The following is a 27,473-nucleotide window of genomic DNA, read 5'->3' on the forward strand; positions in this document are numbered from 1 at the left end:
TGGGTCCTTAACAAAAAGCGATAACAGAACTGATTGCCTACACGTACATGGTACGTGAATCAGCCAATCAGAAGGCATATATGGTATCTGTATATACGCCGTGTACAGCTCGCGAATCGTGGATGCATTGTATATGAGCAGCACAAACTGTGTACCATGCCTTAAGTTTGACCTAGGTTCCCGGTTGATTCGATGCAGCCAGCAGCGGTGCACGACAACAACGTCGGGGCCGATGGTACACGTATGCCCACGCATCGAAATTGTCGACGGCCGAACCGCGAACAAACGTTACCATGCACACCTGTGCACGCGTCCGAATATCAGGTTATACTTTAACGCGGCGCAGCCTGTTGTTCGGCACAATAGACAGTCCTTAGTAAGATTAATAGGTATTTCTATGATACGATCCATACGTGCCGCAACCTAGCCACGCTGCGGAGCCATTAATCAACGTTGAATCGTAAATAGACCCAAACGAACCGAGATGATGTGTTAAATAATTGAATACGGGCATTAATCACGCATGCCGTTCTGCGCTCCAGCCGGCAGTGCTTTATAAATAATTACAACGGATTAACCCTGGCTATCCTGAACAAATATTTTCCCTCGGGGTAAACACTTCGCAACCTGTCTTCCAAACCTCTTTACCTCGCTCTTCGAATCTCCAAGTGTATACGACTACTCTGCTAACTTTAAGGTTACTCAGTTGGCAGGGTACTCCAGGAGAACCTGACTACCGGGGTATTTAGGTCGTTGGATACCAAGATACCTTCAACTTTTCTTCGTCGAGTGTCATTCGTGAACTTGGATATCCGAATACTCGCATGATCGAATGTCTTAAAGGGATATCGTGGAGGATTACATAAACGAAAGCACTGGATCGGATTTTATTAGAGTTTATTATGCACGAGGAAGGATGGGGGCTAAGAATACCGTATCACTTTTGGAAAATGTCCTGATCCGTACTTTGATCGTCAACGAACTAGCTGCACTTTTCCCAGCCCTAGACCACGCATAAACACATAAACTGGGCCCATTGACTTGGGACCCTTGACATATTACATCAGCTAATGCTCCTTCGTATTCTTTACAAAAAAGTATTAACCTATTTATATCAAAATATGCTAATTATGTTAAAAACTAGTTGTTTTACTATTACAACCCATAATTCTAATAATATATATAATAATACTTAGGTGCATACTCGGTTACTTGAATATTCGAATATATATTCGCGTTCTTGTAGATAAACGGCAGATTTCCTACTCCGATTCGCGGCTATTTGAATTTCAACGTAATCGCATAAAGAACGGATTTATCTTCCAGCTCCTGTCCATGGAACTACGTAAACACTCGAATCGATGAACTACATTCATATTTGAAATGCAGACGAAATCGAAGAAATGCAATATTCTCGTGAAGAACTAGAAACACGACTTGTACCCCGTGGTACATTCCCGCGCAAGTATATCCCTAGCAAGCATGTTAAGGTCAAATGAGGTCTCGACTGTAAGCTCGCGATGCGGCTCGCAATGAACGCGAAACAGTGCCATCGACGGAACGCAATTTAAATTTTCTTAGAACAGTCTTTTCCATTATTCACCGCCTTTTTTCGCGATGCCAGGCGTGTATAAAGTGTGGAAGCATCCGCCAACTAGGAACACTACCAAAACGAAGCAACCCTTGGAAAAGCAGCGATCGATTCGCCATTTTTCCCGAATTTAGTTCTGTCATTCGGTCAACAGCATCGATAGAGGGTTGCAACTTCGATATTTCTCGATCACAATGAATTCTCGAGGTATATTCTGAAAATCTGGGAAAACTTCTCCGCGAGCAAAGTTGGTTCACCATCCGCGAACGTTCCGTTGGAAAACATAGTCCTCCGACATCCCCCCATATCGAATTTTCTACTACACGTCAATCGAGACGTAGAATAAACAGCAATAAGTACAATTACAAAGCCGACAGGTAACATCGCGATCGATCGAATTTTTCCGAAGGCAAACTCGTCCGGTTGCTCGATTTGTAAACATACCAGTCGGGTCGCCATATTTCTCTCTATATTTTTTACGTTCCTGAATATTCCAGCAATTGCATCGAGAAATATGGATAATGCAGACAGATATTCGATAAAATCGAGACAAGTAAAATACATGGAGAAATTCGCTGCTCGACTTGATTAACTGCCGCGATTATTTACAGCGACGCATGGCGAGAAGGAAATCAGAAAAATGCACCGTCGAGTGACCGACTTTGCATCTAGCCTCCACGAGGATCGAAAATTATTCGAAGACCAAGTTGGTGCGATAAATTTTCCACGTATACATCGATGCGCCGCGTATTTGATCGAGATATACTACTGATAACTTGTGCCCCCTGCGCGCCTTCTTCCAATTTACAGGATTAGAAGAGTAAATTAGGATAGAAGGGGTAAATCCTTCCACTCGATCCACCCTGAGACAATTTCACGTCCCGTGCATCTGCCAGTTCCGTATCTCCTATATTCGAAATTCAAACACCCCTACTCTGTTCTTCGGCCGTGTCGCTCCGATTACGCGCGTTCGTCAAGATCCATCGCGGATGGAGCCGGGTTTCGTCTCGGTCCACCGAAACGGAACGGCTGCGTATAAAATTTCCTGTAACTCGACTCGCTCCGGCGACGCCACTGCATTTTTATCGCGCGTCTTCGATCCTCGCGAGAGATTTTATCGGCACAGCCCATGGGGAACTCTTCTCGAGTGCATTTGCGAGCCGATGATTGCTTCTTGCCGGTATCATGTTCGACGAGCAACCAGTTTCACCCGCACCCACCTCGTGGAGCCTGGCGGAGAGGTGGAGGTGGAAAATAAGCAAGGGTATAAAGAGCCGTAGCTCGGATGTTGTCCTTTTGCTCCTGTTCCCGTGACGGGAACGAAAAGGAGGAAAGCAAGAGCAAAAGAGAAACGGGAGCAAACAAGAAGACGGAACGAGCGAAATTCGTTCATTTGGCGGAAGGCACGTCTCGCCTGTCGTGCTCGAAAATACATAATTCACCTTTGTTTACGGACGGGACTGAATCGATCGATCGTTAATCCATTTTCTTCTTCCCATTGCCTATTGTTCCGAGCGACCGGAGAATTACGTCCCTCGAATGCAGCAACTCGAGAATTAACGCGCCCTTCCACCCTTGCTTCCGGCCCAAGCGACGATTTTCTTCCGCGCGTTTCAATACGTTCGAATACATCCGAATACATCGGCGACGACGACACTGCCGTCGTGAATCATTAACGTTACAACGGCCATTCGTCGATAAGCCTTTCGTCTGCCTTTTTCATCCCCCTTGCCCGAAATGAGCGGTCTTTTGCGCCCCGTCAATGAGTTTAGCGTAACTGGCTTACTCGAGACAATGGAATAAGGCGGTCGTGCTGGAAACAATTTTTCCTTCAGGTTCGCTTAGTCCAATGAATTACCGTCCCTATCTTGGAAAGATTAAATCGAATATCGAGCAAAGGACGAATCGGTTAAGTACAGCGGACTAGGGGACTCCCGGGAAAAGAAGTACGGCTGCGGTGCCCACGGATTATTATCCGGAATTAACCGACTATTCTTCAACGACCGTCAAAGAAACGCATCCAGCAGTTATATCGATAGTAAAACTTTTTCAAAATATACGCGCTATTTCGAGATAAGCGCGATATGACCCGACGCAGTTTCTATCCCAAATGATCCCTCGTGTAACACGATAAATTCTCTGACGAATAAACCGACAGTGAAATTCCATTCATTTTCGTCCTATCGTTAACTTCAAAACAATCCCTTTGCGATGGACACGTGAAATCCCAATTTCATCGAAATCCAACTTCGTGAATGGAAATCTACAATGACGAATGGACTTTATGCCCGTCGATGAATTCGAAATTCGTAACAATTACATCGCGATACAGGTGACCCGGCTGTTCGCCACGTTTCTACCTCTGTGCCAGCGTTATTGTTACGCGGAAATATTTCTAGGCCCGAAGCCAGCCGTTCGTTAATCAGCTTAGCACGCATCCGTGATGTCTAAAGGGCAGTAACTGACCGTAATATTAATTGCTTTCTAGCTATTAGCAAATGGGCCCACGGAGATCTCGCAAAGGGAGCGGCGTCCCTGCGCGACCGTTTGCTATTAACGTTAACGCAACACTCCACTGCTATGTGCCACGCGACGCGCTGCGCGCGAGCAGGCGTTTAAATCGCGCGCGCAACTAGCACCGAAAACGCAGCGCCCATTGTTTGCCGCGAACTACGCATACAGGGCCGTAACTGAAAGTTGAACCTAACTCGAGACACGCGCCCCCCCTCTCTAATCTCCCGCCCCGATAACCCCCAGGGTTCCGTCCAGGCTATGGTCTCATTAGGGCACCATCCATCTTGTCATACGAATGGCGATAGATTTCCCGAGTTCGATAGATTTAATAGATTTATTCTCGAAACAACTTTTTTGATTGTATACCGAACTGAACTTGTCATTTTGTTTTATTCCATCCTTTTTTGATGTATAACTACGTAATTTTATATTACGTAGTGTTATTTAGCTGAAATGTGTAGGTTAGAATACGTTATTGGTTATATACGCAAATATTGAAACACAGTCAAATTATTAACAGCTTTCGCAAAGTAGCTTTTCCAGCTCGAACTAGTAATAAAATATTAAAAGCTGCTCGGACTACTTATGAAGGATTAAGTCTTTCCTTTTACATGCACCTACCGTCGTCTACCTTCGTCTACCTTCTTCACCGACTAGCCCTGAGAATTGAACGAACATAACCAAAAATGTGGTTCTATCTTAATAGAATAACGATTAAAGGTAATACAGAATCATATCGAGCGATAAAACAGATCAAGAAGTAAAAATTGACGAGACGAGCGATGGTTCGAATATTACATATTTTTCGTTTTGTGACAAATGCGTATTAATGATCACGGCGGCGTGTATCAGTACATTGTTACTGCGTCGATAAACAACCGTTTGTCGCGAACGACACCGCCACGCGGAAGAATCAATCCGTATGAAAATGTTCGGAGATTCGAAACGTGCGCCGGACAAACACTTTTCGCGTGAAACTATTTGCAATTACAGCCCGGAGGTGGCATTTGCGTATTCAAAATAGTTTCGAAAATTTGCTAATGCATTCGAGTCGACTTTGTCAATACGGATTCATTTGCCTGCCGACAAAACACTGTACGCAAATATACGAACGTTAATTAAGTTTCGATTCGGCGGTATACACGCGGATATATGCGTTATAAAAATGTTACCGATTGGAAAGCCGCGTTGACAAATGGATCGGTAATGGCGGGACGCAAGGTAAATTCTGAGAGCTGCGTTCCGATGAAATGGAAATAAATTCTTAAATGTAATACAAATGTATTTATCTTATCGAAACTTCTACCGAGAGCAATTTCTATGATAATTACCAATGAATCAGTACATCGTACATTACCAACGTCTTATATGGTAAATTATTTGATAAACTATCGCGATCAATTATCGACAAACGCTAAATATAAATAGAAAGAAAACGAAGATACCGATCAGAAAGATGGCCGTTCCCTCTTAATTGATCGATGAAAATCAAAGATGTCGACACCGGTATCGAACTCTGATAAATATGGTCGATAACACTTACCTTGAAAGGCAGCCTCGAATGTAGTCTTCTCCTCAACAGGGTTCTGGGCGAGCACTAAGACGACCGCCAGATGAACAAGGATCACGAAAAACCGACAAACACGAAGTTCAGCCATCGTCTTGCGATGTACATGCACGCGATTGCCCCAACAGTGTTCACTTTCGCATTTCTAGCAGAACTAACCAACTTCTCGATCGACTATCGATTATCGCGAGTTCACCGTCGCGTGGAGCGCACACTGAATCCGCGTCGAGTTCGGTCGACGACACTTCTCCCCGATTTAACGGTCGATTCTACAAATGGGAAAACGCGTATGATGAGCACTGCGAGAACACTAGGTCGCGCAAAACACTTTATTTCTTTTCTTTTTCTCTCGCGAACAATATGAAGGCACTCGGTCAAGTGTCTCGAAACACGAGCATACGACCGAAACTCTCTGAAGGAACAACTATATAAGGTCGTGTCAAGAAGACGTATACCACATCGAGTATATTATAACGATATCACGACCCCGACGCAAAAAGTGGACAATTGTCTGCCTCCCCCACCATCAACGCGTGTATATATCGAAACATGCCGGTCCAGCTACTCGAACGTATATATATATATTGTATGCAGCACGATCGCGTATATAGTTTTAATCAGTTCTTCTTTCGTACTCATCGACCTCTATTGACAAAGAACTTTTTACACGTTGCTTTATAATTTAATATCCAATTGTGCACGCAATGAGATCCTTTACTGATATTTACCGTACTTATTACGCGTCGCAAGTGACCGTCTACATTTGCTTCGTGATATCCGATCGATTCACTGGGCGCCATTTGTATATCGATATCGATATATTATATATATATATCTATCGATATGTCAATATATCGATATATTGATATATCGATATGCACATCTTATAACGAAACGGTTGGAAAAGAAATTTTTATAAAAAAAAGGATAAAATGGAAAGAAATACATACGATAAATGTAATTCAAAAATTGAATTTCGAATTGAAATTATTCGAAAAATATTTACGTTCATATTTCGAAATACGATATATAATTTAAAGCAGATATAAAGATAAAAATAAATAGCTATGAAAACGTCTAATTCAACGATTAACTGTTGTTTACTTACATTCGTTATTGCAAATTTTACAATCACGTATTTTGAAAAGAACGCATTAATAAACGAGAAATTCAAACAACGCAACTTTCGCGGCAACGGCTCGTAACAGACGCGGTTTCTCCCGAAAAGAAACTAGGAACTATTTTCATTCAACACGGTTCTTCTTGACACTACCGGGTGAGTTAAGCTCGACCGTCAACTATCGACTGTGGCGAGTCGACGTTAAACTCTCTACCTTCCTTAATCTTCATAAAGTTCAACGACCACAGTCGAACTGCTTGAAACCATAGCTATGTCACATGAACCGAAACTATGCAAATAAGAACAGCAACGCCACGGCAAATAGCCGCTTAAACGTTTCAAATCGGAGAAAGTATTAAACACGTAATAATCGCATATACACCACTTATCTCGATATAATTTTGATTATAAAACTAATTTAACACCGAAATGACGATCTATTAAGGACGCTCTCGAAAGAAACGTTTCGCCGCGATAGGAAGGTAGAGGAGACCGATAGAAAAAGAACAGAGAAAAGTAACAACCGGAAACATTCGTTTAGTCGTCGTACCTGTCAGGAATGGTCTCACGGTCGTTGTTCGAGACAAAAGAAAGAAATATATGGTAGCTAAAGAGACTTTATCACACACGCGAACCCGAAGGAGAAAGGAGCTCCGCAACAGCCGTCGACGCCGGCCGGTGTCTCCAATCGAACTGCGGGGGTTGGTCGACGGTGGCGCCGCCGAGGGACGCCGAGCGTCGCCGTGTGGCATGCGTCATAACGCCACCGCCTTCGATCGGCCGCCATTTTTTTTTTGAAGCACGTTACTAACCCCTTGAAAACATTCCACCCCAAACGCTGTTTCCCGATCGGAGCTCAGGACCGTATACTTTACGGGAGGCAAAAAAAATCGGTTGGAAGCTACATCATTTCAAATATAATACATTGAAGAGAAATGTTTTACGGAACTGTTATTCTTGCGACATGCAAAGCTCTTTTATGCAATGGATATACGTCAATACCTATCATCAATGTAAAATGATGTTAGAATTGATTGTTAATTTTTTATATAAAAATTTAATTAACAGAAAGTAAGGTACTTACGTACATGAATCATGAACCTACCCGAAGCTGGCAAATTGTATAATATTCGATTAAAGCAGAATGAATAGATCGATGCACATGTTTATATATCAATTATACAGCTAGTCTATTCAAACGTATTATAATGCACTTAACAAGGCATATCAACAGGCAAAATACGCAGTTAACAAACTAGCCGAATGATAGTTAGAATATAAAGAATGTTAGAATATACAAGGATCTTTCTTTGAACGATAGTTTCTATCTAAAAGGCAACAAAAGAGGCTCAAAATAATGACAAGACTTTTAATATAAAAGAAATAAATACCGGTAGCGTATTTAAATTGCTACTTTCACTTATCGTTTAAGTTAATACAAATTTCATTTAAACCTATTATTAACGGCCTCCTGCAGTTAATCAGATTTAACCACCACCTTATTCTCTATAGGGCCTTAACGATAAATGAATAACCTTTCTTATAGAAAACTCAAAGCCACGAAATCCAAAGCGAGTATAGAGATATTAAATTATAGTGATGAAAAAGATTAAACAAAATTACACATTCTAAGAAATACTGGAAGTATTGTTATGTACATATACGTACATAAAATATTGCTATTTGCATCCATTTGTACATAAATTCAAATGAGTATTTTCAATGAATTATATTATGTTTTATACAATATACGATTCTGTATATATTTTTATTTATTAACAATCAATAACATACCGAAGAACACTATTATACCGATTACTTAAGCGCAATTCCATAATACTTTCACAAACACATGTCTGCACTCATGTATAGAACAACACTTATCGTAATAAAAAATAAATCTAGACACGTGTAAAAATCGAAAATATGTTATAAAAGCTAATACTGTAAACGTTACATTATAAATATGGATAACTTGCATTATATCTTACCGGTGAAGAGAAACATAAACATAAAAGCACCTTACAGACATAACTCTTGAAGAGCTTCTAACAACGAAATCTATGCTGCGAATAATATCGCAAATATAAACAAACTAATGCCTTTTTTCTTGTAAAAAAAAATAAAATATTCTTTTATACTTTAAGTTACACTCTTATTTTGGACGGACGTTTGTACGAATAATTTCTGCGAACATTTATTCAATTGGAACAATTGAAAAACAAAAAGTCAGTCTACCAAGTAAGAAGAAGCGAAGATTGAAAATATACAAACATATTTGGAATCACTGGAAGAAATTATCAAATCAATATGCACACTCTATCGCTCGTAATACGATAATTAATTCCATTTGTTTCTACTATAACTGCAAACTATTTATCAACGTTTGATGTATCAAGTAATATATATGTATATATATATATATGTATTATCATATAATTCACACTTTGATGTTGTCCCTGTAAACGATAATTTATCTCGATTCAGTACTCATTTACATATAAACAGTCACTTGAGAATATATTGTACGCAAAGTAGTTCGAAACTTATCGCAATGATATCTCTGACACAACAACGTGCACCACGCGTGATCAGATGATGCAAATCTCTCGTTTAGGTTGCCGTTAAGTGGCAACTTAATAACTTTTAATAGTGTTTGTGAAGGTAACCCATGTGTCCTCTATAGGCGCCAATACAGTGATTACAATCAAAGCCACAGTGAATAGGACGATCACGACGAAATATATGCCAAAGATAAATTTCCTGATCCCAGCATGCTATAGAACAGAATGAGAAACGAGATACTAAAGATTTTCAGAGATTCCCAGCGCAATACGCCGATTATTATTAGTAAGAAACTTACAGGAGCATCCTGTCTTGCATCCGGATGGACCATTGAACCACGAGAGTGCATGTCTTTCATTGGAAATGAATTCACCCTCTGACTTGCCTGTCTGTCAGAGGCACATCCAACGAACTATAACACATATCGATTTTCTTCGTTATATAGTAATACTCTATAAATAGTTGACTTGATACTGAAACTGATCTACATTTGAAATTTCGGTTGTCTCGAATTCGCGCTCATAATTAAAGAGATTTTCCACAGTGATCTATATAGGCAAACATAAAGTGTATGAGATATGATATAGAACTACTGATTGCATATGGTATCAAAGAGAAGTTGGATTAATTTCTCTAAAATATTAATAATCACTAGTAAATGATGAAATTTAATCTCCTTGGAAACAGCTCGAATATTTGAAGCAACGAAATACTTAATGTTAATCGAAGAACAGGAATATTACGTAATAGCCATAATTAGATGAACTCTTTTCCATTCATAAATAAACACAATTCGAAAGTGCATTAAAGATATAGCTCAATATTTTGAGAAGTTTAACGAAATTAATTGGAACGACAAATAACTAGCATCCATTAAAAAAATTAAATTGACCTCGAGACAATCTTGATGTTTAATTGTTTCTTTATGAGTCTTTGATGATCTTCTCCAATCTGTTATTTCAAGACACCCAACATACCTTTTAAGATATCCATTTAAAGATTAAGGTGCTACACCTTCTATAGATAAAATATATTAACCAGTTTTATATGAAATGCATACGTGTATAAGAATGCTTTAGAGATATCAAATATCGTCCTTACCGTCAGGATGAGATGAGTCAGAATATGGAATACCACGTAGGCGACCAGAATCCAGTCGACCCATTCCGGGAGTTTGGCCTTATTCAGTCGGACCGCGAAGAAAATTGCGATTACTGTGGAAGGAATTTCAATGTATCAGTTAATCCACTGTTCGTAAAAAAAATGTAAAAAATATGAAACATGCACAGTGTTAAAAATGAGAAAGACTTACTGCCACAAATCTGTGCTGCATTTCCAACGAACCAATGTGCCCAATTGAAAAGAGGTCTTCGAGGTGCTCCTGGATGGGGTCTCACGGCTGCCATAAATGGTTGAATAAATGCTAAGATCGTGGTGGCCAATCCCAAAGATGCATGTATCACTTCGGAACTCCATTCAGCCAACTCGGCGAATATTATTACAAATGCCGCTATCGTCATCGACCATGTCAGTATCATGAAGAATCTATGCCACTTGGATAAACAAAAATCCAAAATTAATATATTGCCATATTAATTTTGGCAATATTATCTACATTTTCGGGATTACATTTTTGTAAATTACACTTATGCGATTAACGAGATTTAGACAGTACGATATCAAGCGGAGTAGTGTAAACGATAACGATGCTCTTATAATATATGAATACTTGTACTAAACGCTAAATAAGCTTGTAACATTAATAAGTATCCTTCAGTCATCTAAGATATGCTCAATATTATCCTTGGACATGAGCCAACCTAGAGTGTTCTTCCGGAAGGTTTGGACACCTGAGTTCAACAACGTCGGATACTGCACGCTATTTTAAAAAGCAAATTAATAAATATTAGCAATATTAAAAAAAAGAAAATCCGATTATATCATAAAACCGATACCCTTAATCAATTTCCAAGTATTACGATGGCAATTTAATTCTTGTCATTTCATTATAAACGAAACAATACAAACATATTTATTATTGGAATCGTACGCCATAAAGCAAATAGTTCTCGCGACGATCGGTACACAATTTCACCCGGTGTCTCCCAATTAAAATCTGATTACGCAAAATGATTAATGCACTTGATTTAAATTGCAATCACGCGTCCATGCGTCGACTGTTAATTTTCGGAAAGAGCACACCGTGACATTATCAAATTGCCCTTCTATTCGTGGTTCCTCCGATTAACCTCGATCCCGAACTCATGAACCCACAGACAGCCGCATCGACCCGCCAAATAGGTGCCATCACACACAACCCCGGGGTCGTTAGTTCCACTGGGTCGAGATCTTACCAGTAGTCTGGTCCATGGGCGCGATTACGGGAAAAATTAGATACTTACTGCGAACCAATGGTCCTTTCCGCACAACTGCGAGCTGACCCACGTCTGCCTGTAGTACCTAGCCAGAAGAATGCCGATCGACGCGGTTCCAATCCAAGATGCCAACATCAGAGCGCCGTGGACACGAATTAAGATATTGCTTGCCGTAGTGTAACCACCAACGTCGGATAATAACTTTGAACCACCAGTCGCATCGTATACCGTGTCGTGGAATCCAATGTTATTATCTAAAAATTTCAGCAAACACCAATGTTACAAATGCATATTCGTGCGTGTATTTATAAATGGAATTAAGCAGTGACTAACTTCTTAAGCTCTTGCCAGCGGCTACGAGAAGGTTGTATGGTGTATTGACGAGGTCATACTCGCGGCCTTGAACGACAGTGGTTTTCTCTCTCCAAAATTTGCACGTTATTACGTCATCTTTGATCGAACCTGTCTCCAACTGAACGGCTCCTTCCTGCTGCAAAGGAAATCGTAAATGGATCAAGGACACGGGGTTTCTCGTAAACCGCAGATCGACGCAATCATTCCCATGAAGGACTGATCGGTAACAATGTTACACACAAGCGAAAGTCGGCCATCACCGCGGGGTTCATTGAATCAAGATCGTATTAATTTCACTTGTTCGCGACTCGCGTGCTCACGTAACGTTGGCCTCGATATTAATCACGAATAGAAGTCTCTTCTTTCATTTTAACGCTGATGCTGTAACTGTTATCTATTCAGCATATGATTTATGAAATTAGGGCAAAGTTTGGCTTTCAGATTTTCACGTTACATTGCAAGCCCACTGATTTCAGCGAACAGTCACCGAATAAAATTCATTATATCTACGACTATGCGACAGAATTTGGTATTCCGACCGTGGTTGTTTTAATATGATAAATAATGGAATACGTACCATGGGCTGGCGCATATTATGCTTTCCAGAGTTCCAAGACATGTGTAATCCAATTTCTCCTCCTTCATTTGTGCACTCGACTACACTGTCATCGCCCTGCACAACACATGAAATATTAAATAATCTCTCGAGTTATGCAAATAACATTATGCGTGTTTTCTAAGCGCATACTATAAGTCAATATAAACATTCTTACATAAGATGTGGTATAATTCAAATTATATTAAAATATAAATGACAAATGATAATTTAATTTAATTAATATTCTTCGCCATTTTATATTAAAGTACAAAGACTGGATAAAAATAGTTGCATGAAAACATTACTTTGAATAACAACGAAATTACCATTTTACTGTCATCAGATAAGCCCACAGCCACGTATTTGCTGTCACGTGCTTGTAATTCGAACAAATACCGTTCTCCACGAACGAGTACAGTGACCGCAGCGATACAATTTTTGGCCTCCACGCATCCTGCTGGGCTACCAAAGCAATTCTTCGTCGAACCGCATCCATTGTAGAAGGGATCCTCGGCATCTTTTGGCTGAAAAACAAACACGTTCAAATAAAATATGCTTCAAAAATTTCTCATCGTTCAATAACAAAAGCAATTTGCACGATATTGTACTCCAAGGTCCAAATATGAACAGAGAATTCCAAGCAACATATATACAGTTTCACCAACAGAGAAATCTCTCGTACATCAACAGAAGTTCCTCATGCCAATAAACATTGAATATCTGGTACAATCAGTGTCTATACTTTAACCTAATAAGCCGGAAGAATACAGCAGCATGATACGCTCGAACAAACAGTTAACGCAATAGAATTAGCAGCAAGCTTGATCCTTGAGCCAATAGATCCTTCAAGCACGTTTATCGTCTGGCATGAATCTGGCGGGAAACTTTCGAGAGATTTCCGAAAGATTTATTTTCATCCAAAATACCAAGATATTTCCACCGCGAGAAATCCTACACCGCGATACGTGTGTAGAGAAGCGGCTTGCGTCGCAGCCGGTTAATGGAGTAGTTTCAGTCCGCCACTCTGGAAACTCCTCAATAAAGTTTCCAAGCGAGAAACCGGCGAATTCATTCGCGTGCCGCCTTTTCTCACGTCGATCTCGTTTCGAAAGTGGACCGGTAACGAGGACGATACGCAAAAAACACGTCGACCTGTATCTTTTCATTTATCACGGGCGTCAATCACGCTGCACCGCGTATTCACAATGATACTCAAACCGAAACTGTCAACGAGTGCATTTGCACGCACGGCAGCGACATCTGCATCGTCCCAAAACGCAGTGTTAATTAACATTTCGACGCCCGCGAAATACATGTCCGACGTGCAATTGCGACGCAAATGATGATGGAAATGACAAAAGTAACAAGTAAGATACAGAACAATCGAAGTCTCGAGGAACAGGAAGCACGACGACCGGCCTTCAACTTAGACACAGTTCGCGAAACAGAATAATTGCGGCACCTGGAGCTGATTATTACCGAGCTACTAGTGTAGTTCCGACCTTTTTAGTTTCTCATTAAGTTCAGCTCGAGTTTATTTGATCGCGTCGCTAAAGAATTTTCTATATCGCGCGATATGGTAATTAGACTCGTAATTACTTTAATTGCTCATTGGATAAAGATAAGGTGCACGCGTATTGATCAGCGTGAGACAAGCTGCTCCACGGTTTCCTTTCATTCGACCGCGATAGTACGGACAACAAATGTTTCAGTCGCTCGATATCCACAGGCACATCCTGACAAAAAGAGCAGGTACACGTTTCATTCGAATGGCTTAAAATACGACTATGGTCGTTTGTCGTATGCTCTTTCGTTCCACGGCGTTTCACCGTTTCGCCATTGGCCCAGTTTAGTCCTTGGGCGCGTTGATGCGGTGAGGATAAAGTCTTGTAAAAAATAAATCGACAATGGAGAGACGTTGGTAAAAATCACGGGGCGCGGCCGGATCGTCCGATACACGAAAGTGAACGGCGAAAGTACATAGAGCATAAAACCGAGAGCGTATCCAGCCGATGGAAATTATGCATTTGTACGTGGCTAACTAGCCTGCACGCGTAATACATGCAATCGCACATCGCGAGTCGATATTCGACGAAACATGAACTTACTTTCGACTCGTAAACATACCTACACGTATCCTTCATATCGGTATACTCTTTGATTAATTACACCTACTTTTTCCACCTGCGTCCGTACACACATCTTTAATTATCGTGAAATTTCTACATCGTGAGTTCCTCTAAAAACGAATCTCAAAGGATTTCTAAAATCTCTCGGAAATTCGTTTGAAAAAGCACTCCATTACTCTACACTTTCTACTATAAAATATGTAATAATTTCAGAGTAGAAACCCTAATTCAATAGAAACTCGAATGAATCAACATGTTTTACTCCGAGTAAAACCCTCGCACTATTAAAGCTAAACCTACCATGACCGGTCATCTGACCGACCAAGTGTTCAATCATGGTTATATATGAATCTCGAAAGAAAAGATTGGAAAGCAGACAAGAGTATCGCATTATATGAAAAGCGTTTAAATCAAACGAGGCAAACGATGACGTTGAACGGAAAATTTGTCATCAAAAATTATCGATTATTCAAGCCATGGTAGGTTTAGCATGTGATTACCAACAGGAAGCTTATCCAAGTACATCTTTGTCATTTCCATCCGAACCTGCGGGCCACCATTGTGTATTCTCTCGTTGAAGACACCAACTCGAATCGCAAACAGAGATCAAAGGGGTCGGGTTGAATATTTCAATGTTGCGGCTTGATTTCACTTCGCCAGTCCTCCCCCTACGAGGTTGATGATCAGCCGTGGCTATGATTATCGGGTGTGAAAAGCACGTTTGCATCGTGATCAGCAGTCGGGACGTAATGGGAGAATACTTACCTCGTAATCGACGGTCGGACTGTAATAGGGCGGCGTGGTTGTTCTCGGCGTAGTGATCGGAGTAGACGAGGTCAATACGTCGATGGAACGCTTGCGAACGTTAACTTGCGGCGATTCTACGCCGACCCAGTACGTACTGTAGTCCTGAGCGAACGTGGACCTGCAACGAAAGGAAGAGGGAAAAAATTAGACGCAGGCGATCAACGATCGAGAGAGCTAAGGGAAGCACGGATCGATCCATGGACGGTGAAAGGGAAATGAAAACGTTTCAGCAAGGTACGAATGACTGATAGGAAACGACGATACAGAGATACACTGGTTGGAAAAATTACGGAATCTTGGGAGTCTTTGGAAGAACAGACTGAATAGCGAGAATGCAACGGGTATCGAGTGTTTGCTTCAGAACTACGCTTCTAGATCTCTTTGAATCAGCGTGCTCGGTTTCGCTTCCTCGGTGGAATTGAAAGTATCGAAGTAAGAAATAAGTTATCGGTAATCTCGGTATTAACCACTTACGCTTGAAAGTAGCTAATTAGCTAGCCGGTGACATACCAACGTCTAGACACCTTTCGACTAACATTCAGGATTTCCTTCATTTGAAAGTTCAAGCAGGTAATCCGGAATGCAAATGAATTACAGGTGCAAACTTTTGAATACCGATGGAATATCAGGTGAAATTGCAAACTCTAGCTGAATGTAATCGCGTACACGAACGTTTTTCCTTCACCTCGCACCGAGGGAATAGACGAGCCAGCTTAAACCTTGCCGTTCGAGTCGCTTCATTTAATGATCCCACGATTACTTTAACCGTCGGATCATAATCGGTCACGAAACGTATACCTGGCAACGTTTCCTTACGTTTCCGCAAGGAGGAGAGAAAAAGGGGGTATTGGAACGTCGATTCGTATTCCAACATCTCGGCAGATAAGAGTATAAATTACAGTCTTCCGGGTCAACGTGATGCAACCCATTGCCAGTGCAGGCGTGGGAACAAAAGATAACAATGTTGAGAACGAATAACGAGCCATGTTGAAAAATCGTTTCGATAGCGAAGGAAGGTACGGAATCGCGAGTGAATCAACGAATGAAGTCGCGACGCGGGTGGACCGATACCACGTGTCAAAAGGGAATTCGAACGACCGATTATTTATGGCTATCAGCATAAATTTCTCGAGAAGTTTTAATGGCGCTCGCGCTGCACTCTGTCCCCGTATTAATTGAGCATTCAGGAATAACCGGTGGCACCGATTACCAGCGGAAAAGTTTATAACGAATGTCCCGGCCGTTTCGACGTTCACCGTTACTCGCGTTTATATTGTATTCCGTGCACGAGGGAGACAGCCCGTGCCTCGTGCCACGCGTTCGTTTCTAATCGTAATTCATACGCGGACAGATCACGGTATATTACGTGCATGGGCTATATACACCGTGATCCCAAGACCGAGTTCTGTCGCAGAAATTGATCATACGATTGGTCGATAGTCTCCATGAATGAACGTCCTCATCGGTTCTGACTGCGATGAATCTTCAATTCCTATCCAGCTTAATGTACCGTTGTAAGATTCGCATAATAATGTTTAGTCTTCGAAGTAAAATCCGTTTTATTCCTCTGATTGAGTCTGATTCCTCGTCACGCCCAGGCAAGTTTATTTAAGCAAAATAATCCATGAGCGAAATGGAGCGATACGAATTATGCGATAAGTCGTGATTCACCCTATTACCATGAAAGATATCACGGATGAATTCATTGGGAAAGTCCGCTGATTCTTCGAGAGGAATAGAATACCCTAGTAAATAACGTGAAACATAATTAAACGTGGATTTGAGATAAATTCGTTAATAAGAACGATAATTGAAGATAATTTAATCGTACGGTAGATGAAAGGATCGTAGAAGCTTAAAGTAGTATCGAAAGTAGAAAACCTTTGAGTACAGGAGGTCGTGAGGGGCTGATACGGTCTCGGAGAATTAACGTGAAAGTACGACAATGCTTGATTTTCGTGATTTAATCCGCCTCGCTTCCGCATTCATGCGAGTTACTTCTTTCGCACGTCCAACTGTCGCATCATCAACGTGTATTATTACAGTACGTGCTATTGAATCAAGAATAGACTCGCTGTTCTTAAACACGTTAACGTCATTGAATTATCTGTGATACTTTGAAACCAGTGCCAATATTAACTGGAAGTATGACAATCGGTGAAAATTTTAACAAAATAACAGAGCGGCGTACACCCACAGGTGTTTCATTGAATACTCACTTGAAAACAATGGTGCCCTCGTAATCCACAGGTGCTTCCCAATCGAACTCGAGATTGTGCTTCTTGCTGGTGTTCGTGTGAGTCACCGCGTTCTTAACAAAAGGAAAGAGAAAAACATTTAAATGAAGAACTTGTTAGCTACGATCAAAATGATCCTACCAAGCGGTCTTGCAAATCATCGAACTTTCTAATCATTCGAAAAGAATCGTACCGATTCCACGAAAAACATCCTCCAACTATGATTCGATCGGTATCCTATTTATATATTTGACCTACATTTTACTCGCCCTGCCTTATTCATTGCCTTATCTGCTGTAATTGATTATTTATCTAGTATTCGTTTCAGTAGTATCGTTGGGCAATCGAAAACTAAAGAATCAACTCGTACGAAACAGTAATGCGCTTTTACCTTTACGCCTTGTGTGCACTCGACGATTCTTGCCGAATCGGGCAAGTTCGCAAACTCTCCGACGAATTCACCGGTCTCAGAGTCACGTGCAAGTATCATGAAACCCTCGTAGGCAAGACCGTGAGGACTTCCTAGAATTAAGCGGACTCTACCTTGTCCCGCAGCTGGTAAAACTTGGTAAGGAGGAGGATAAGTTTCCTGGTTCGTGCTTCCAGGATGACGAGGCATCAGATCTTCGCACGAACTCGGCGGTGCCCCGTTCGGCAGACCCTGCGTTCTCATCGAAAGAACGCTCAGAAAGATTACAAACGTCCCTTTCGTTACTGCAACACACAAATTACACACACTTTGTCACACCAGCATGTCGCATCTGTTTGAACGCCAGAACTACTGACATGTAACTAAGTACCTGTAGCTAGATACACTATACAAATGACAATAATCCAAATGGTATACTGGAGGTAAATAGGTACTCCAATAATGCAAAATTAATCTAACATTTCACATAGAAAAATTGGCAATGGTACACCTATCATTCCTAGCAAACCCGATTTTACGATATCTTGCTTGCTAGTTTGTTGGTTCTAGTGTTAACTATAAAACATGTGTACCTAATAACGATTCGTCGAAATTATACGCAAACTCGATGCAATTAGCATACGATACAGTTAACCAGGTAATGTAACCAAATCGAACTTCTTCCTCTTCCCTCTCGCGCTTTGAGATATTTCAAGAAATTCCAAAGGTCGCGATGATTCTTCAACTTTCTACTTCGATTTCTGCTTCTCAACTTTTCGCCACGACCAGTTTGCAGATAACAATTTCATACTAATGGACGGGCATCAAAGTCGCATCACGCTGGCAGCCGCATAAACTCGCAGGACTAGTCTGTCCAGAAGAACGGATCCCACCGACGATCTGTCCTTATAAGAGACAAACACGCATTATTCAATCGGGTTTTTGTGCGTTCCAAACTAAGGAATAATTGCGAGGAAGATACCGCGTACAAGGATATCGTTCCAATTCCAGAAACATCTACATGTATAATAAAACGATCCACATTTTATAACGTTCAAGAATTCCGTGCTGATTTCTTGTTCATGGAACACTTAAGACTCGTACACCGGGTTTTCCGCATACGTCACACACGCCCATTAGTACAGTTTCAGACACTGAAATGTCATGCGTTAGTCATCGATTTAAACTGGCCAGAGTTTTCCACTGTTCCATTTCTGGTATTCGAGATGCTCTCCTCGTCGCGTTGCGGTAGAATATAATGATAAAAATGACAATATTAAATAGTACCGAATAAAGTTATAATAACATGTACTACAATAATCGAAGCTTTTTGTAATGATCACCGATCGATAAAACAACGAGCATAGAGTCAGAAAACGAGTGAAGAAATTAAAGAGTTGAACCTGCTCTCTTTTCAACCTTTAATCAGCTTCCCTCTGGAAGCATGGAAAATTTTGATCTACCTTATCCTCGAAAACAAGATACGCAAGGTTCCTCTCGAGTACTTCCATAATCTTGCGAAAGAGGATGAAAAATTGAGAGAAGAATTCACAGACAGGGTTGAGAGAGGATAAAAAAGGTTCGTGCTCCTCCGTGTTAAATTATATCGGTTCGCGTTAGATATTTTCCTTCCTGCAGTGGGAAGAACGACGGAAAACGTACTACTGGTTATCATGGCGCAACTTTATGCGTTTGGCAATACCATAACCGCAGTTTCTACTGACCAGGTGCGGCCATAATTCATAGATCGATGAGAAAGTAACGCATACCTCGAAACTCGAGTACATTGACGTTTCGGTCTAATTTGGCAAATATTTCTATGGTTTTCATCGAGCCAGAGCAATTATCGCGTTTCCTTATCGTCTGAACAATCACGTAAAGTATGTCTGAATGACGAGGGTCGAGCACGATTAAAGTGATTACATAATATAAACGAGGCGGTATTTCAGTGTCGTTTCGGAATGTGCAGGTAAAGAAATCTCGTGGGTCGTCCAGTAGAACTCAATAGGTGAAAGTCAGCGTCTTTCATGCGTGGGTTACACACAACTAGTATACTAAGTCATTCACTCTACATGAACACCGCAGACACGCTTTGAATCGTCGTAAATAACGAAACGGTACACTAACGATCGTGTTTCAGACATTTCTGTACTCGTACGGATATTTCTGTCTACATGAACGTATAGAATTTCGATCGATTGCTAATACGAATATTTCTACAGGCGAAACTCCGTGCAGACGAGATCGTATTCGCTGTAATCAGTAGTGTATGAGTGATTCTAATTACGTTGTCGCACGTTGTCGTAAACTCGAAGCATTTTCTCAGATTGTTTCTTGGCTCGACACGAAGAAATCGTGTTCGTGTTATCCTGTTAGAACGAGCAAATGGCCGCGATCAAAAGAACAATTGCGTTTTTAGGGGCAATTACGAAAGCTATTTTGTACTTGTAGTCAAAGACATTTGAGACAAGGTCGATGGTGACCACTTTCGTTATAGTCCATTTACGCTATTGCGACAAATCGCAGCACATGCAAGCCTGTGCCCCAATATCGGGTTCGTTAAAACAGTGGAAATCTAGCGAAGAATGAATCTACAAAGAACTACTATGGAAAACAAGAAATTTGTAGCTAAATAGTATGAACAGTTTCAAACTTATTGTAGTTGACAATAGAGAAGATTCACAAAATCCTAATAAAATAAATAGGATATCAGCAAATTTGCAGATATTGAGAAGTTTGAGAACTTGTAGGAAATCCTATAAGCATTTTTGAACCTACGAAACCCCTACGTATTCGAGAATTTTCTGAAAACCGCGGTTACCGCAAAATCTCCCTACAGCCTGGGATTCTAAGGATTTCAACGAATCTCTAGGATCTGGAGGACTTCCACGAATCTCTGCATATTACAAAATTCCAGAAAGCTTCCATATCCACAAGAACTTCTAAAATTCAGAAAACCCGAAACCCTTGTATTCCAAGATTTCATGGTGCTATACAGTATGCATACAGGATTCTACGAGTCTAAGGTTCTTTTCTGTTACATATATCATAAGCTGAATTTAAAAGTTCGGAACGATTAAATTTATACGTTTATAAATACATTTTTCCTGATTTTACATTTTGAAAGCGTAACTCGAAAGCGGGCAACAGCTTGTTAACACTAATACTTCAACGATCCAATCTTCATAGAGTGAAACCGAAGAGAAATCTCTAAGACTGCATGCAAACATTACCTAACTGAACGTGTACGAGAATTCCAAGTACAAAGATTTCTCAGTCTATTCGCGTCTCGTGAATGGTATTTCAATGTCAATGATTTTAAATCATGATGAAAGTTCGATATCAAACTATCACCAGAACATTTCTAGAGATCTTTGTTCTGCGTTGCTCATCACGTGCTTCAATCCAACCGCAAGAACGTACGAAATGGAATCTTTCTGACACGCGTTCCTTTGATGGTTACGGACGCACGATGAATGTTATAAAATCTCAAATGCGGGATTTCATATTACTCGCAAACGTTTTCGGCCCTCATAACCATAGAACATACTCTCGCACACCTCGATGCGACGTTGAGAAAAGAATAAAGAAACATTGCAAAACATCGTGTACGTGGATACGATTTTAGAACTCGCGTCACGCCTAAATCGAAATTATGCTGCGATCTATACCTTGACACTTTGAAACAATGGGAGGCTTTTTTTCATAGACATTAGTACTCGCCGCTTAATTGCTAGTTTTTTAGTGCCTTTAATTGCATAGAATAGCGGAAGATCGATATCTTCCTCGTATAATTTTTCCTTCAAAAACTATTTCTTACTTTGAAGCGAATTACGATAAAAAGGAACTCTTTAAACTTTTAGCCACAGAAAGACAACCTGGGAATGCATAATTACTTCATAACGATTGTTTAAGAATATGAATGTAATACATTTTGAACAAGTATAAATCATTTTATGCTTAGAGTATTGTTCGACAAGATTAGAATCTCAATCTCGAATAGTTTATACTATTACTATAATAAAGATATCATCGCGAATAGTGCAGCTACATTCAACCATGTAGACATAAAGTACTTTTCGTTAAAACGACTAGCTAAATATATATTTTAAATATTATCCGTGTTCATAAAGCGAAATTCACAAAACTCGCGTGCACGTGCACTATGTACAATAGCCTTAAACGAGGGCATTGTTCTTTCCGTCGATGGTGGCCGCAATGGGGGAAGCAGGGGATAAAAATCCATTCATTAAAAACAACGTTTGAATGACAGATGAGGAGTTAAGAAGCACGGTAATCACGCTTCGCCGGCTATTATCATGTATCATTATGGTATTGTTCGAAGCAACGAGCACAAGGCTTCCCGCGTCGCGTTTTGCGGCTTGTTCCATCCGCGAAGCACGCGCGCGCGCGCGCGGACAAACGCTGCTCACGCACCGATCTATGAATCGTGGTTGCAATAGAGACTGTGCAGCCAACAACGCTGTCAGAGAATGCACAATGTTGCCCTGTGACCGAGTTAATCCAGGGAATTGCGCTTTCGTTCGATTCCGTTACGACCACACGAGGGAAAATTTCTAACACGAGAGAGAAACGGTACTCTCTGAAGTAAAAAAGACGCGAATTCGATTTCTTCCCTCTTCTGCGCTCCTTTACAATCTTATTACCATTATCGTTCGATGTAATTTATGATCGAAAGTGCATATACGTCTGAAATAAAAGTAAAAGTATATTGGATGATACTATGTATAATGGGTACAAAAAGTATCTGCACATATTTACATTTTTAAATTAAATATTTCTTTTACCTCGCTTCCTGAATAGTAACTTTTTTGCACCGAAATTACAGTACTGCCAAGCAACAGGAAGTTCAATATGTTTGTACTTAATTAATCGTTACCTGAATAAATGAGAGAAGCGACGTGTAAACACTTTTTGTATCCACTGTAATAACGTTTGGACTTGCACATCCTTTTGTTTCTCATCTCTTTGCTCGTAGCAGTCCAAAAAGTTTGTAAATTACCCGCCACCTGTTTAGGATATATAAAGATAAAGAATAAAGTGTGTGTAGGTACAGGGAGCAGCTGAATATTTTTTTAAATTACGGGCATTTTCGCCACGTGACACGAGAACACTGCCGTATACGATGATCCAAAAATAAAATAAATACGAAGATACACACGGTTCGTGTCGAAGGATACGATCGTGCACGTATGAATTATACATGATGGAATCGTGTATGAGTCAGGCACGCCACCACACATTACGCGTCACTTGTACAAATAAAATAACATTACTTATCGTTTATGTACCGCTCAAATTTAATCACTGGTGAACTAAAAAACAAAAAAAGAAAAGCATACAAGTCGGATAAAATATGGCGAGAAAAAATAAAATCATCGTTGATATCATACCGAATAAAGAAAAAATATATACATAGTGCAATGGATATTTTATATCCAAATAAAGTTTGTGTATGTATACTCGAATATTTTTCGATACAATCAAATCGTAAACTTGGTGTTTGGAGGACATGTCGTCATAGTAACGTTATTCTCCTGTCCTAGAAATTCCTCGCTGAGCATTGTACCTAGATTCCTACGTTAATGTGTCAAATCGTGTGTTAGTTTATTATTTTACACGTTCATTGCTTCGTTCGCTTCTGTCCGCACTCCTGTCCTAGAAATTCCACACTGAATGAACATAGTTCGGAAATTCTTACGTTAGAACGTCATATCACGAACTAATTTATTACGCAAGCAAACTCGACAAAGTACGTTAACAGCTACCAACAAACACAAAAACATTCACCGAATATAATTTTGGACCCGCACTAATCATGCAATCCACAGTTTCGTAACAAGTTTAACAACCTCACATATTTATTTTCCTAATGTACCGACTATTTCAGGTAAATGATTAAAGTCAGTGTAAATTGAAAAAAAGGATTCAATAAACTGTTACGCGTTGTTCCTGACGCTCGCATTATCGATAAACCATTTTCTTCTCGCCAATAAAAATCAAATCGAAAGAAAAAGTTCCCTTGCCTTTATAGAATATTCTAACGTGTCTTTTGCGAATCGAGAAATAATATCTTGAAGATAAAGTTCAAAGTTCGAGACGCTTTTAAAACGGATCATCGAATAATACTTGGAACGATTCGTTTTAATGCTACCCAATGCACTATTTATCGATAATCGATTTCGAATCAGTTACCAGTGGGACGAAGAAAGTTCGTTGGACTTTCAAACGCAACACTAAACTTTCTAAAATATTACCGTGACGCTTATTTCTTATTTGCACCGAGAATGTAACGCGTTGAAATAAAATCGATTCCACGTAACAATTCTTTCAGCATTTCCATTCTTTAGACGAAGCGTGCCATGCCACGTGCAGGAGCATAAAAACGTTCTAGTTCGTGACAGGTGCATCGGGAAACTTGTTTTTTTAAGCAGCTTCCATAGAATTTGAAATGAAGCACGGCCATATTTATTATGGTTCTATTTCACATTCAACCGCCTCTTAGATGATCACACTGTTATTCGGATACTCTCCCATTGGATAAATATCATATAGAATTCCATGCTTAATCTTGAACGGTGAGAGGACAATACGAATCTGTCGGCAATTTGTTACACCAGGAGTCGCGACTTTCGCAATTTGCGTGGTCAATGATTATACTAAACACTGCCATCAATAAACGATATTATCGATGAACAACCTATCGAAAACACTATACATCGAAGTCAAGAAATAAATAATTCTATAATAACATGTTCGAACATGTTAAGTAATTAAAACAATTACATAGCCTATAATTTTTGATATCAACACGATATATGCTTACGTCGAATGTTTTGCATATCCATAATTACAAAATAACAACTCGAAATCAATACTCACAGTGCTTCATATTTGGTGATTTTTCCCTCGTAAACTTCTATCTTGTACTACCTATTGAATTATATTTACAACGTAATAAGCACGCGGTCGGCAAGCCGTGAAGTCACGTGTAGCGGAACTCCGGTGTATACATAGAATTCTTGCTGATCCTGACAAGAAAACACGCGCGTCACAGTCGCATCTCAGTATAGAAAAATCAATGATTCATCGAATCATCGATCACCACGAAATAAACACAACGTTAGTGATTCCGGTCTCGCGATCGAGTAATCGAATCCCGACGCCGAAAGGTTAACCTGTACGATCGAGTCGAACCGATGTCACAATACTTGTACTCAAGATCGTGAACTCGCACGGATCTGTATACACGGTCCTTGCGACTCTTTCTGCCACCTATGCGCGCCCTCTACGAATTCTCTTTTGCACACGAGGTCGTGAAGAAGAAAAAGGTGTTCACTAAGTTCGGTTAGGTCAAGTGTTTTCCCGACGTAGTCTCGAGAAGCACTTGTTGATTCCGGACGAGCATAGTTCTGACCAGAACGCTGAGAACCACACCTTACGAGAGACTGTAGTGAATATACGGATCGAGTTGAAAGGCCCTCGCCCGTGAGACCACATCAGGTACGTACCTAGCGAACGGAACCCCTGGCACACGATCGATCCACGCTCCTTCCGATCCTTGTTTACACAATAAACGACCGGCGCGCAAAATCAATTATCAAACGTTCAAACACCGCAAAGACGAAAGAATGTAAAGTAGAGATAAAGATCACAAGTTACTACAGGGATGTAAATGATGTTTCCAATAAATTCAATCTTCACAACGTTTAAAATAAGTTTAATTCGAAGAAAAATTGTTATTAATGTAAATACGTCGTCACATATCACTGTTACCACAAATTCTTCCTGATCAAACATATTAGATTATTATAATTCATTCTGTATACAATTTAATCTAGACATTCTTCTGTCATGAAATAAACTGCCAGACTTTTTGACAAGCTGGATAAAAATTTAATAAATCAAATACTAAATTCTTAGTTCAAAATGTGAATATTAACAAAAACGCTGAAAAATGTTATAAAGAATATTTAATACGAAGCCACACCTAAACTTGCATCTTACGGAATTGCATTAACACCAGACAAGAGTTTTAACTTTTACTCTACGAATCGAGGATAGCAGAAGAAAGGCGCAACATACCAAAACCCTGTGCTGTGATTCGAGGCGAAACTTAAGAAGAAACTATCAAATATCAAGGTGAAGAGCACGGGGACAAGCATCTGATACCTGACAAATTATCATTAATGACCTTAGCGATTATAATTCATTAGCGAAACAGCCATTTAATATAATTAAAATAAAAAGATAATTTGCTTATTAAGTAAAGTATAGTCATTACAAAGTCAATTTAAGTTGTTCACAATAACTTGTGAATATAGTGTAAATAAATTTGTAAAATATGATTATTTTACAATCATATACAAACTGAATAAACATAAACATATTATTTTGTTATATATTAATTTGTTAACATTGTTTAACGTTGAGAATATACCTGACAGTAATGAAGCGCTACAGGTCGTCGATACTTGAAGGGAGTATACTAAAGAAATAAATTTTTTAAAAGACCCGTTATGCCCGGCAGTAAATAATTAGTAGGCACCCAGCGTACTTGCTTAAGAAGTCATTCAGACATAGTCTCGCGCCGTCCCTGAGCCGTTGTAAAGAGAGAGGGACTAACTACTTGGCTCCAAAACGGGGGTTTGGCGTACCGTACGTTCACCGTGCTGCGTTCACCTTAGTTTTATCGACGTATTTTTCTCGTCTTCTCTCTTTTCTTCGTTCCAGTGATGTCTGACACTCGCTTAACCGTCCATTGCATACTTTCTTTCCATCCCTCACTCGATAACTATGTCGACCTCGAAAAATTTCTGCCATACCATGCGAATTGACTCAAACTGATCTCCTTCACAGAACTGAAAAGAATATTGATAAAAAATTATTCCGAATATGTCTCCACTAATTTACACACACACACACACACACACACAGACGCACATATAAATTTACAATGTACATTTTATAACTTTTATAAAATTTGGTTAGAATAATACTTTCTTAAGATAAAAGATACACCATATCAAAATAACCAATTGTCTATGAACTCGAATTCGATAGAAGGACATGGGTCACTTTTACCGGTATTCTAGAACGTAAATCGTAAAACCGGTTTTAAAGACGTGTCCCAAAAATTAAAGGGTAAAAGAGTGTTCGATAGTAAACCTGTTGAATGGTAAGTTT

At 40.0% G+C, this 27,473-nt stretch overlaps 2 protein-coding genes across 4 annotated transcripts in view; both read right to left on the reverse strand.

The window, feature by feature from the left end:
• LOC108552789 (uncharacterized) overlaps positions 1-5,792 on the reverse strand; it is a 101,509-nt gene extending 95,717 nt beyond the window's left edge. The window contains exon 1 of the mRNA XM_017907453.1: positions 5,649-5,792. Coding sequence (XP_017762942.1) covers positions 5,649-5,763 — 115 coding nt within the window. The 5' untranslated portion in view covers positions 5,764-5,792. The remainder of the gene's footprint in view (positions 1-5,648) is intronic.
• A 3,460-nt stretch (positions 5,793-9,252) lies between these two features.
• On the reverse strand, positions 9,253-27,142 carry LOC108552795 (putative ferric-chelate reductase 1 homolog). Of its 3 annotated transcripts, none has more exons than XM_017907460.1 (12): positions 26,970-27,142; positions 18,249-18,571; positions 17,840-17,931; positions 15,579-15,738; positions 13,011-13,208; positions 12,664-12,759; positions 12,066-12,222; positions 11,760-11,986; positions 10,670-10,910; positions 10,459-10,571; positions 9,656-9,769; positions 9,253-9,569 (listed from the first exon to the last, which is right to left on the reverse strand). In XM_017907460.1, exons 2-12 carry the CDS (start codon positions 18,528-18,530, stop codon positions 9,429-9,431), a joined length of 1,821 nt encoding a protein of 606 aa, XP_017762949.1. In that variant the 5' UTR covers positions 18,531-18,571; positions 26,970-27,142; the 3' UTR covers positions 9,253-9,428. The 3 variants fall into 3 exon arrangements, with proteins under 3 accessions (XP_017762949.1, XP_017762947.1, XP_017762948.1); XM_017907458.1 differs by lacking the exon at positions 26,970-27,142 and adding an exon at positions 25,170-25,866; XM_017907459.1 differs by lacking the exon at positions 26,970-27,142 and adding an exon at positions 18,860-18,921.
• Positions 27,143-27,473: the final 331 nt, after the last annotated feature.

The sequence above is a fragment of the Eufriesea mexicana genome, unplaced genomic scaffold (genome assembly GCF_001483705.2).
Source record: "Eufriesea mexicana isolate 0111107269 unplaced genomic scaffold, ASM148370v2 scaffold8090, whole genome shotgun sequence".
Classification (NCBI taxonomy): Eukaryota; Metazoa; Arthropoda; class Insecta; order Hymenoptera; family Apidae; genus Eufriesea; species Eufriesea mexicana.

Coding starts and splice junctions, on each gene's coding strand:
- LOC108552795 (XM_017907458.1), bottom strand. Junction 12,760..13,010: donor TATCTGATGACAGTAAAATG/GTAATTTCGTTG, acceptor TGTGTTGTGCAG/GGCGATGACAGTGTAGTCGA. Junction 10,572..10,669: donor TGCAGCACAGATTTGTGGCA/GTAAGTCTTTCT, acceptor TTCCTTCCACAG/TAATCGCAATTTTCTTCGCG.